Source organism: Rhyacophila brunnea, unplaced genomic scaffold (assembly GCF_057557595.1).
Source record: "Rhyacophila brunnea isolate RB1 unplaced genomic scaffold, BYU_Rbru_1.0 scaffold_21, whole genome shotgun sequence".
Classification (NCBI taxonomy): Eukaryota; Metazoa; Arthropoda; class Insecta; order Trichoptera; family Rhyacophilidae; genus Rhyacophila; species Rhyacophila brunnea.
In genome coordinates this window covers 13,550,302-13,562,766 of record NW_028232871.1, presented here as the reverse complement: position 1 = coordinate 13,562,766, position 12,465 = coordinate 13,550,302, and the positions used below count along the sequence as shown (strand labels likewise).

Below are 12,465 nucleotides of genomic sequence, written 5' to 3'. Positions count from 1 at the left end.
TTTGTGCTTCCTGTAAAATTCGATTTGTGTGGGTTTACGCCCTTTTTCTTATCCATAATCGATGTGCATGTTCATAAAATATTGCATATATGGCACACAAGTGATTGAGTAATGCCTGTCTCTAGATTGTCTCAAATTGACGTGTTGTTCTCTGAACATGTATTTGATTCGGACCAGAGAATGGCTAACAACTATTAATACAGTCGAACTTGGTTATTACGATCATGGAAATAGACATAAATGCAAATAGAAAAAAATAAACATTTCACCGTGGCACAGTTCGCCGTGAGCTTTCTTATCAGAAAGATATGACCGTATACTATACGGTCTCCAATTTTATTAAATTCAATATGAACATTAATTCAATTTTCAAAGTTGATTTTGGCAAAATTCATGAATTCAAGAATGAAAACCTAACTTATCCTAAAAATTATTAATCCAGTATATTGGCTATTTTCAAAATTTGTTTGCTACTGGCTTCCTGTAAAGTGTAAACCGACAAGAACCGTGTTTTATTTAGACATGAATGTTATGTCAGTATGTACTATACGACCCAAAGAGGTTGGACGGTCTTTAATAAACGGCCATATATTTCCGATACAACATTTCACGGTGAAGTGTAATACGGCGAACTGCATATGTACAAGTTTCCGGACACGTTCAAAACTATTAATCTGTTCTGTGGTTCTGGCTTAAAACTCCATGACACAGATGTTTTGTAATATCATCCTTTTTATGAAGTCTCGATGGAACGGTATACAACCAAACCCCGTGAGAAGTAAGTTAAGCCGGCTCCCAGTATGTAATATTTGTAGTGGAAACATTTGATCTGTTATAAAGTCGAACTTGGTTATTACAATCACGGACATAGCGAGATCTCGGATGTAATGAGGAAACATTCGTTGACATTTTAGTTTATGATTTTCTCCATACATTTATTCAATTTTATAAGGAGCTACTTCTCGGATATACCGAGCAAAACTGTTAATGTGTCGATCGTTTAAAAACAACATTTTCAACCCTAAGCAATAAAATCCGACCGGGCAATTAACTAGACCGATGCTGCCGGGATCGGATTACGTTTATGACACTAGTTAAGTGTCTAAGTACCTAGTTGGTGTTTTCGCCGACAACATTGAAAAAGTATCCACACATATGGTTGAAATTGTATGTAAAAAATCCAAGCTTTGTGAAGTCAGTAGGCACCTACCAGCGCCGGCGGTTCAGCACTTCATTACAATAAACAACAATTTTGTAGTTTATGAATGCCATGCTTGTTTCGGGGATTTTTACGATGGTTTTCAGATTTTTTATGTTCTATGCTTAAATTGAACGTGGTGCGAAAAATGTTATATAACGATATAACGAGTAATGCTTATAACGAGCAAATTCAGTCGGTCCCATCTTCCTCGTAATAACCAAGTTCGACTGTATTTGTAAAAAGCCTGTTTAGATAACTTCTTCCGCTTGGGATTTCAGATAGTTATAATTTACCTTCGACTTTCTTTTGCTGCATTATATTGTTTCTTTTCTTTGTAGGTTTACCCGGTAGCGGAAAGTCATATTTAGCAAAATTGATAAAGGATAGGGAAATTGAAAACGGTGGCTCCGACTTGCGGATTTTATCGCTCGACGATTACTTCATATCGGAAGTTGAGAATACCGAAAATAAAGATAAGGTACTGTGTCAATTTTTTTATTTAACATTACAACAAAATGAATCTGTCCATCTCTTTCAAATCTATGTTTTTTACACTGGCATAATAATCACGTGAAAGTAATTATGTAAATCTATTTTTAGAAACTAACCCCCGAAAGCAAATACCAGTATGACAAGGCCATGGAGAAAACTTACGTGACGTTGCTGCAGAAGTCATTCAGGAGGACGGTGTCCGAGGGTTTTTTCCCGTTCATCATTGTGGACAGCGTCAACGATCAGCTGCACCACTTCAACGATATGTTGAATGCTGCTAAAACGGCTGACTTCAAGGTAATTTCTTTTTGTACTTCAAATTGGTTCCATTTAAGAGGTTCCTTAATGACCCTAGTTTAATTTTGTTTAGACTAAAAATAGAATTCGTTATCTTACTTTGAAAAGGTTCTAATTGCACTTGACCATGTTTTGAGCTGAGTGTTTGAAATTTGGAATGGTCATATTTTCAATATAAAAAGACATGTAGATAGAACTCCGGCATACTGCTAATTCCCATATTTGACAATAGATTACTCTGAAATGAACGTATATGATAGAATATGGCTAATGGAACCTTTTCACACCAAAAAGTTATTTTAGGCCAAAATGTCAGTTAGAACCTTTTCAAAGTAAGGTAACGAATTAGCACATGGAGTCTTGATGTGCTCTAATATGCTATACGAGTATGAGAACGAAGTACATCAATATATACTGTTCATAATAAAGGTCTACAGTTGACATTGTTATAAGTTAGTGTTAACAATGATAATAAGTTTTAACATTAAACTAGAGATGGAACTGTCTATATAAACGAGTAACGCCCATATTCCACATTCCCTGCACTTTATCGGGGGGATGAACGTAGTGTTATTCTTACCCCCGATGTTAAGTTTAAGTTCTGAAGGTTGCTTGAGTGTGTGTGACACGGTATATTCGGGCAGTGATGAATAATACACGGAGTTGGTATTTTCTTGGTTTTATTTTATAGTAATAAAGTTCGGATAAACACGCACTAAGAAATGACTATCACATTGATTTTAGTTTGAGTTAAAAGGTTTATATTAATTTGGAATTTAGATATGGTGGGAGACTAGGAACAGTGGGGCGTGTCAACTACATTATAGGAAGGCTGAAAGGCAACTGTTGCATTTCCGTTTGCGTCATTGTCTATGGTCTATCAATGACCATAGACAACATGACAGTAATTATTGTAGCGTTATATGCAAAACCTCGACAACTCACTCTGTTGAGTGATGTTTATAAAAAAATTCAAGGAGTGCAGTGCATTTGCATTATGAAGGGTATTTTTTAAAGCCAGAATTTACTTTCAATAATTTTTTTTTTATTCACAACATGGCATTAACATTTGTAAATGATTTTCGGCATATAGACACTGCGGCTGTTCTTGATGAAGTGCATTCTGGACGTTCATTCTTGTTGATGTGTTGAGTATGTGTGTGCGTTTGTGCATGTCTTGCGCTGCGTTGCTGATAGATAAATCAAGACAAATATACACATCTTATAATAAATACACTAAATTTGACATACAAAATGATGATTAAATTTCTTGCCTGCATTCATTTTAAATCTTATGACCTATTTATGATTCTATTAGTTGTAAAATAATATTTTTTTTCGATCATTGTTGTAATTTTATTTATTCTGCCATTTAGCTTATTTTCTTACCCTATCTGGTATATTTTTGTGAATGACAGTTTTCAACACTGGTCATAAGGCCTTCCGTTCAAGAGAATACTCAAAAAAAGACGCGATTGAAACTAAAATTCCAGCCAGTATCAGCTAATGTATTTCAATGGCGGTTCACTGACGGCAAGACTGGAATCTCTCAGTTTCAAAACGTTTGGGACCGAAACCGAAGAGACGCAACATGCTAGTCTCCCAGTTTTCCATAAAACAGTGGTACCTACCGATATCAGTAGATTCGATGAAAAATATATTTTCTTACCAAAATTGGTAGCACTGAACTGAACAAGTCAAGACGTCAAAAGATAAAGATGGGCTGACCGATTTTTAATTTAAAATATGTGGCAGATATTGAGAAATACTCCTGCCTGTATAATTACAGGCTCTCAAAATATTCCCGTAAAGATATTATTGTAAAAGGGTTTTAGTTGCACCGTGTGCAAAGCATCTGTCATCGGCCAGTTTATGAGTTCCATCAGCAACCAGTTTGCCGGATTTTAGTTTCTCCATGAGCGAAGGGCCTAAATCGTCAAAAAGTGAGTTCAGTATCACAGCTCGGTTTGACAGTTTATTTGAAAGTTATATCTAAGCAAAAAAAAAAACACTGTTTATCAGACCAAACTTGTCAGTAACACAATATTACATCTGGGGCTCAGAATTATTATCTATCGTGATCCTTTTCAGGTGTACATGTGCGAGATGGACCCCGACCCGCAGTCGTGCTTCAAACGCAACATCCACGATCGAACGTTGGAGGAGATCCAAGCGCTGAGCCGCGGCTGGCAGGAGACGCCCGACGGAAGCAATCTCCTGGACGCCACCACCCTCCTGCAGACTGCCGGCATCAACCACGTGCAGATGGAAGACGTCTCCGACCAGGAGGTGGGCGAAAACGAGGATGCCCAGCCAAACGAGGAAGAGGAGGTGAGTTTATTCAGAGGCTAACTATTCACCGGCCATTCTTAGCGATGCCAGGACGTCATACCGACACATATAATGTTTTTTTGGACTTTCAAACTTATATTCTTCTAGTTTTATAATTATTTGGTATAATCTATGTATTTACGATTTGCTGATGGCTCTTCGATGCGATGAAAGGCGTTCCAAGCACTGCTTATTATTTATTTCGATAAACTACAGCCGGACAGGGGCTGAAGATTACATAATCATTTCTTATACGACAATAATCGACCAGAGTAACTGCAGGCATTTCAGTATTTTTGACATCCTTTTTTATAGTGACATGAATCGTCTATGATTTTTTTCAGGGCCACTTTATCAATAGAAATTATCTAAAATGCCACTCAGGGATATTAAATTTTTACATAATTGGTTAAAAATTGGAATAGGTTATTTTGAGTTCACGGAGGTTTGATTTAAAATTTATATATTTTTTTTCTGTAGCGAAGCAGAACCAAGCTCAATGGAAATAAAAAAAAATACTCATTATAATCTACGTCTCTTTCACCGAAATTCGCTTCTGCCTAAAGGGTTTAATTAGATACCGATGAAGAGACTCGTCAATTCGGAAGGTCTTCAATATACCAGTGGTAATGGTTTGGTTTTTTCTTCTTCCAAATTGGTATCATTCTTGTAAGCAAGTATTTTTGTCGAGATATAAATTAGTTATATAACAACCAATGGATTATTACAGTGTACGAAGCATAGAAATGTCATTATTTTCAATTTATATGTTATTATTTAATGTACATAAGCAAATATGTTTGTTCAACGGAAGTAATTAATAGAATGTTGCTAAGTAATATTATTAATATAATAAACTCCTTTGGGTGTATTCTATACACAAGGCGGCTATCGACGTTAGTTTATCATATTTATGTATTGAGCAGCTAATTATTACAATAAGTTAACCGTCTAAACCTGGCGTAGGCAAACTACGGCCTGCGGGCACGGGAGTATTTCTGTGGGGCCCACAAGCTTTAATCATATTTCTGAAAAAAGTTTACATTTTTCTACATTTTAACGCCTTTTAAAAAATAAAATTTAAATATGCATGAATTGCACCATCGAGAAGTAATATAATTTGGACCTAATAGGTTGAGCAAGTGGCTGACATCCATTTCTCGTTAAAACAAAAATCTGTTAATACAAAACCTCCACTCTGTGGAAGCCCATATGATCTTATTAGGAACGGACATGGTTGGAAGAAATATGCAAATTTTCTTAATTCGGACAGATTCGAACAACTTAAAGATTCTTCATGAAAAATGTTGCTTATTTTTGGATCAACCTACATAATTATGTGAACAAACATTTTCAATCATGAATATCAATAAAAACTTTTTACGATCAAGCATCACCGATGAACATTTCCAAGCAATTTTAAGAATCTCAACTACAAAATTAACACCTGAAATTAAAAAATGTAAAATGTTTCGTTCTTCACATTAAAATATCATTTTTTTTTATGTTGAAATCCTTTTTTCATGATAATAAATAATGTATGTCTAAAATAGTATTTTACTTGCGGCCCGCCGTTCATTTTATATTCCTAATACGGTCCTTCATCCAAAAAAATTGCCCAGGCCTGGTCGAAACTTAAAAAAAGCGCCATGTTTTAACAGCCCCTCTCTTGGCTAAGATAGACAGTTTTGACAGTGTAGACGGCTAGCTTATTGTAACAATTATAATACATAAATATGATAAACTACTGTTGATAGCCGCTGATAGCCACCTTGTGTATAGAATGGACCCACTTAACTGCTTGTTACACACTAATTATTTGAGGCAACATAAAGTTGCCCAGTTTGTTGATAATAATTATTATAAAAATGTTGTTCCAATCTGTTTGCTTAGTGTGTGCCTATCTTTACAGCTTTGTGACATTTTTATGGCAAATATTTATCATTAAAGTAGAAGTATTTTCTCCTTTTATCATTTTGTGTAATGGTTTATATTGTTATATAATATAGTGGTACAAAGGTGACAATTGTCACATGTAATTAATTGTGGCACAGGTGTAAGATGTGACAATATAATATGTATGTCACTTTGATGCAATAGCTTCTGAAGGTGAATCTACAATGCCGTATCTTGGATAAGTACCCTACACTCTGATGGATTTTTCGTGGTGTATATTACCACGTTCGGTTTGTTTGTTTTGTTTTATTTCTGTGGTGTGTGCTTAAAAAATGTGTTAATGAGAAAATTTTGAATCCCCCATGAGTTTATTTAGCCTGTAACTTTGCGCTAAAGATGAGAGATGTCACAGGTGCCGTCTGCATTTTCCTCCAAGTGGGACCGAATGGATGACACTGACAAGCTAGGTATGTCTAACAATACGACAAGCCATTAATACTTATATAACGCCTTTAATTTGTATTATATTTCTTTCAGCATTGTCTACCCATGAACCAACTCCTATTACATTGTTCAATCGAATTGCAATGTTCATTAGAAACTTGGTCAAAAGAATATTATACTTTTCCCATTTTTTGAAGTTATACTTCTTTTGGCACATTTGGGAAATCAGATCAGTGTATTTTTGGCATGTGACATGTAACACATAATTTATTTTTTCACACGAAAAAAAACGCACTCGATTGGATTCGAACCACCGATTGTTCGGTTATCAGCCGAACGCACTACCTTTACGCCACAGTATGATACTGCAATCGTGACGATTATACAGTATAATATTATAGTTTGGAATTGTTCCGTTGCCTAGGCAGCGAATTTATTATTGTCGGCCATTTGCAATTCCTTACGTAAACAAACGATTAAACGTCATAGTGGCAGTTGTTACTTTAAAAATAAAAACAACGATAAATAATTATATAATTTAGTAATATAAGTTAAAATTTATAGAAATAAACCAACGGCGCTTCAATAAGCGGCCCGTTTTCTTACGTGTGTAATTTAACAAGATAATTAAGAGCTACGAAGAATCTAGGTTATCACAAGTTTTGTTTTTGTTTTGTTACGCCAAAGAAGTATAACTTCTGACGCGCGTACATAAGTACACACTTTTTTTTTTAATTGTCCAATAAATCCCACTTAATGACACTAAAAAAATAACTGTTTAAATATGGTCTGAATGTTTTTAATCTTATTTTAATAATCAGTTATCTCCTATGGTGTCATAATAAATACAAGTGAAGCTGATTAAATCATTATCAAGGCGACTGATTGAGTCATCTTCAAATCGGTTCGCATTGCGGTAACATTTTTAGCAAACGTCACAATGTTGTATTTGTGAGATTTTTTTGTCAGGGAATTGGACGACATTGAGATAAAAGTGTACACTTGATGTGTACAGCAAACAATCATTATTTAGAATATTTAAATAACATGTTGGCACATTATACCAGTGGCGAGGTGTAGAGTTAGGCTGATTCGATATAAATAGACCACACTTTTTCAGTCATACTTATTTGCTTTTGTTGAATTAAGAATACATAATATTACAGATGGTGTTGGTTAATTTTTAAAATTCATCAAGCGCTTCCTTACCTTAATCGGTAAAAAATATTTTTCTATCTATAAAAATATCTAAAATGATATATGGTTTAATGGCATAATTTTAAATATTTTATAGATGAACAACTAATATTATTTGACCATTATCTACTATGTATGTATGTATGATAACTCAATTTCGGTAAATACTGCACATACATTAACTCAGTGGCGAAGGGTGAATGTAGACTGTTGAGATCCAACATGAGTGCACACTATACTGTGTCAGTCATATTTATTTGTTTTGATTCAAGTAAGAATACCGCCTATAGTGTCGTGAGTCCCAGGTTCGACTCCTGGGTCTGGCAAATACAATTTATGTATGAGTCGGAGTATGGACCTAACAGGTTGAGGAAGTGGCTAACATCCATTTCTCATAAAAACAAAAAATCTGGTTTTTTGACAAATTTTAGTGCACTATTTATGTTGGATCTTAACAGCCTACCTCCACCCTTCGCTACTGCATTATACATACTGTATAACAAAATGTCAAACCAGGCCTGTATCTTACTTATGTCATAGGATCCCTTTAGGTGTATAGTCCAAACTTCTGTCTTTGAAGTTTATTGATACAATACGACAATCAAACGTCCCTAGAAATTGGTGACAATTTTACCATATGTAGCAAATGTGTAGAGCCACATTCATTTTTCTTGACTATGCGTCAGTGGATTAAGTAACATGTGTTTTGTGGATTTCAGTTGAACTGCGTCGATAAAATTGATGACAGCTTATCTATATTTGAATTATGTGTGTGAAATTAAAAGGGAGATGAGTCGTTTAAGATTAGCAAATTAACCATAATATTGTATATATCGATGGCTTACTGTGCAGTTATTGCAGTGGCAAAGGGTGGAGGCAGGCTGTTAAGATTCAACATAAATAGTTCCCATTAAACTTTGTCAGTCGTACTTATTTGTTTCATTGAACTAGGAATACAAATTGCAGGTGGTGGTATTGGGTTAGTTTGTAAAATTTAATTAAACCCTCTAAACCAAACTAAAATAACAAAATTTATGTATGATTTAATGGCTGGGCTTTATTTAAACTAACCAATACCGTCTGCAATTTGTATTCTTTTTTCCTTTTTCGACCATGTCCGATCCTAATAAGATCATATGGGCCTCCACAGAGTGGAGGTTTTGTATTAACAGATTTTTTTTTTTACGAGAAATGGATGTCAGCCACTTGCTCAACCTATTAGGTTCCTACTCCGACTCATACACAAATTGAAAAACAATATGATGTGTACTTGCCAGACCCAGAATTGAAACCTGGGACTCACGACGCTATAGGCCGTATTCTTACTTCAATCAAAACAAATAAATATGACTGAAACAGTATAGTGTGCACTAAGGATTCCAATCCCGGGATCTCGGGCTATTTTCGATACCTATGAATCCCGGGAATGATAAACATAATCCCGAAACTTTCGGGATTGATTTTTTTATCAGTTTTTATGGAAAATAAAATAAAAACGGAAATATAACAGAAAAAATACTTTTAATAACAAATAACTACATTAGAAATAAACTGAGTTTCAATGAAGTTTGATTAATACCCATGTGTATAGTACGACAACATCTTTTTGGCTACGTGTTAAAAATGTGAACTAACATGCTCCTCCCTTTTTTAACCGCACTTCCATTATAAACTAACAAGCTCTTCCCATTTAGTCGCCAACAGCGCTTCCTTCACGTAGCCAAGAAGATGTTGCAGAAGAATAAGTTGCCGATTCATTATATTTTTTCACATAAATTAATAAAAATGAGAAAGATTGGAAAAAAACAATGCTTCGCACTATTAACAAAGTAATTCCACCATGATCTCATATGTTTTACGGCAGTTTCATATTTGGCTGGCTAATTAGATTAATGAAGTGGAAAGAAAGGCCATAAGTACACCATGATTTGCTTTACTATTTTAAATCTCGCTAACCCATTCATTAAGTCTTTACTATCAGAAACAGCAATCTCATATTAAATTCACATTATTATTTATATTACAATATTATTTACTCCATTAAACTAATGTATTTCCAAGATTGAACGTATACAATATTAACAATAAATGTCTTAAATAGTATAAATTATACTAGATTTATTTTTGACCGATTTTATCAATGTTATTAATTTTATATTAACAATGGAAAAAAATGCCAATCCCGGGATTGGTCCCATTGTAATCCTGAAATCCCGGGATCAGAATTTTGGCTCGGGATTGCATTCCCTAGTGTGCACTATGTATGTTGGATGTCAACAGTCTACCTTCACCATTCGTCACTGAGTTAATATAACGTCTGTCTGCTATAGACATTATAGGTACATAATATGTCCAAATACGGTAATACAGAAGATATTTTTTCATTCAAGTACATGATGTGTTTCATATCCATTTTACTTTCGATTTTCAATCGATTTGAATCAATAAAATTAGATTATCTACAAACATATAACATATAGACGGACTGCGTAATCTGCAAACCAGCCAACTGCACTTTTGACCAAAAATGAGATTTCGATGGCTCACACAAAATTTCAAACTCCTAAACCTATAAATAAATGCGTTATCGTACTTCAAACAAAACAGCTAACTGCAGGTGACAAATTTCAAATATCGTAAATGGAACTCTTTATATATAAAAGCGAAACTAAAATAGTTTTTTAATTCATAGTGCAGCTTATTTGTAATTTTGGTATTGTTAAATTCTGCTCGATAGTTAAATTATTATGTTATTTTTCCTTCCTCAACAATTTGCCCAAATGTTGTTAGCCGGTTTGTAGATTAAGCAGACGATATTTGCACTAACCCACGATATGCATACATAGGTATAGGAGAAAATATACAAGTTTAATTAATGCACTCCTGAAAAGTAATGGCTTTTGAATTATTTCCCTTTTTCTTTCTCACACAGAATAATCGTCAGTTATAGTCTTTATCCAATGGTATTTCTTAATACTGTTGGAGATGGTTTTGTATAGCTCCCAGTGGATCGTACAAGTGTCCATTTCAACCGCATTCTGTCTGCGAGATGTTAAAATTACGAGTGTGGAAGATGTTAAGTGATGTTTGCTTTTGTTGCAGCGCTGTTGGACGGAACAAGCAAGCCACTGCGACCCTCCGCCAGCACAATGGAAGATTTCCTACAGCTAGACGACTGGAATACAACCAAGACTGCTCAACCAGGAAAGAAAACTGTAAGTATACTGCAAGTTACCCGATGATGGTACCCAAGGGGCGAATTAGCCATTCAATCGTATGAAAACATAAAAATACCAATTGAAAAACGCGAACAAAAAATCATATTGTCAAGAAATATCTGTGGCTTGGATTTCTACACACTCAAATAAAGTAGAAGGATATAATCCCCACTTATAAATGCAATTGGCGAAGGGTGGAGGTAGGCTGTTAAGATCCGCCATAAATAGTACACATTACACTTTGTTAATCATACGTATTTGTTTTTATTGAAGTAAGACTACAATTTACAGACGATATTGGTTAGTTTTTAAAAATCAATTAAACCCTGCCTTACCAAACCATAATAGTTTTGGTATAGTTTAGGCGATACGACAAAATTGTGCACACTATTTCATTCATTTTTTTTGTTTTCGTTGAATTATGAACACATATTACACGTATTGTTTGTTCATTTTTACAACGTTTTTATTAGCTCGTATTCTTGTTTGTCCGGTGGTTGTTTGTCCAGTACAAATCTTGCTATCGATTTTTAACTAACTTCCCGACTAGCTAGACATTTAAAACCTTTAGAATATATCAGAACACGATGCCAATGCATTCTTTTAATACTTTTAGCCATCTTTAAGCAGAATTGAATTCATTTTCAGTTAATTCTGTTTTGTATGGAAAGTTATTTCAGAAAAATCCGTAAAAAGTAAGACTATTATTGGTTGCTAAGGGGGTGGTCCCAGCAACTAAATTATTAACATATACGTGCGCTACTATGGAAATCAAAATGAAATGTCAAAATGACATTTCAGTATTCTATATTTGTTTGTTTTTTTTTTATTTACTTCATTATCAAGTACAAGTTTGAGCATATTGAGCATAATAATTCAACAGAAAATTTAAAAACTTCGTATATAAAAAGTTATTTTTATCTTGTAATTATTTAAAATTTATTATGCCCTGCCTAAGCCAAACTATAATAGAAAAAAAATATTAATCTACCTATAAAATATCCAAAGTTATGTGAGATTTTAATTGCATAATTTTGGATATTTTATATAAAGACGAGTATTTTTTGACTATTATCTATTATGGGTTGGTTTTCGCAGGGTTTAATTGAATTTTAAAAACCAACCTACGCCATCTGTAAATTGTAGTCTTATTTCTATGAAAACAAACGCGTATGACTGACTAAATTTACTGTGCACCATTTATGGTGGATCTTAACAGCCTACCTCCACCCTTCGCCACTGCATAGCAGTAGCCGGTACATGAGTACTCGCAGAGATCAGTTTATTATTTCTATTCTTAATTAAATACTTATAAAACTTAAGTTTATAAAAGAAATATATATAATAATCACTGCATGTTGGGCATTCGGCGTAAAAACCTCAATTTAT

The 12,465-nt window shown here is 34.2% G+C and overlaps 1 protein-coding gene across 2 annotated transcripts in view; it reads left to right on the top strand.

Moving 5' to 3' along the window:
* ZAP3 (protein) overlaps positions 1–12,465 on the top strand; it is a 30,979-nt gene that overhangs the window by 11,260 nt on the left and 7,254 nt on the right. Inside the window, exons 4-8 of one of the 2 annotated variants that reach the window (XM_085948997.1) lie at positions 1,540–1,679; positions 1,802–1,990; positions 4,082–4,321; positions 6,630–6,684; positions 10,961–11,073. In XM_085948997.1, the coding sequence (XP_085805123.1) occupies positions 1,540–1,679; positions 1,802–1,990; positions 4,082–4,321; positions 6,630–6,684; positions 10,961–11,073 (737 nt within the window). The remainder of the gene's footprint in view (positions 1–1,539; positions 1,680–1,801; positions 1,991–4,081; positions 4,322–6,629; positions 6,685–10,960; positions 11,074–12,465) is intronic. The other variant, XM_085948998.1, reaches the window with a different exon arrangement.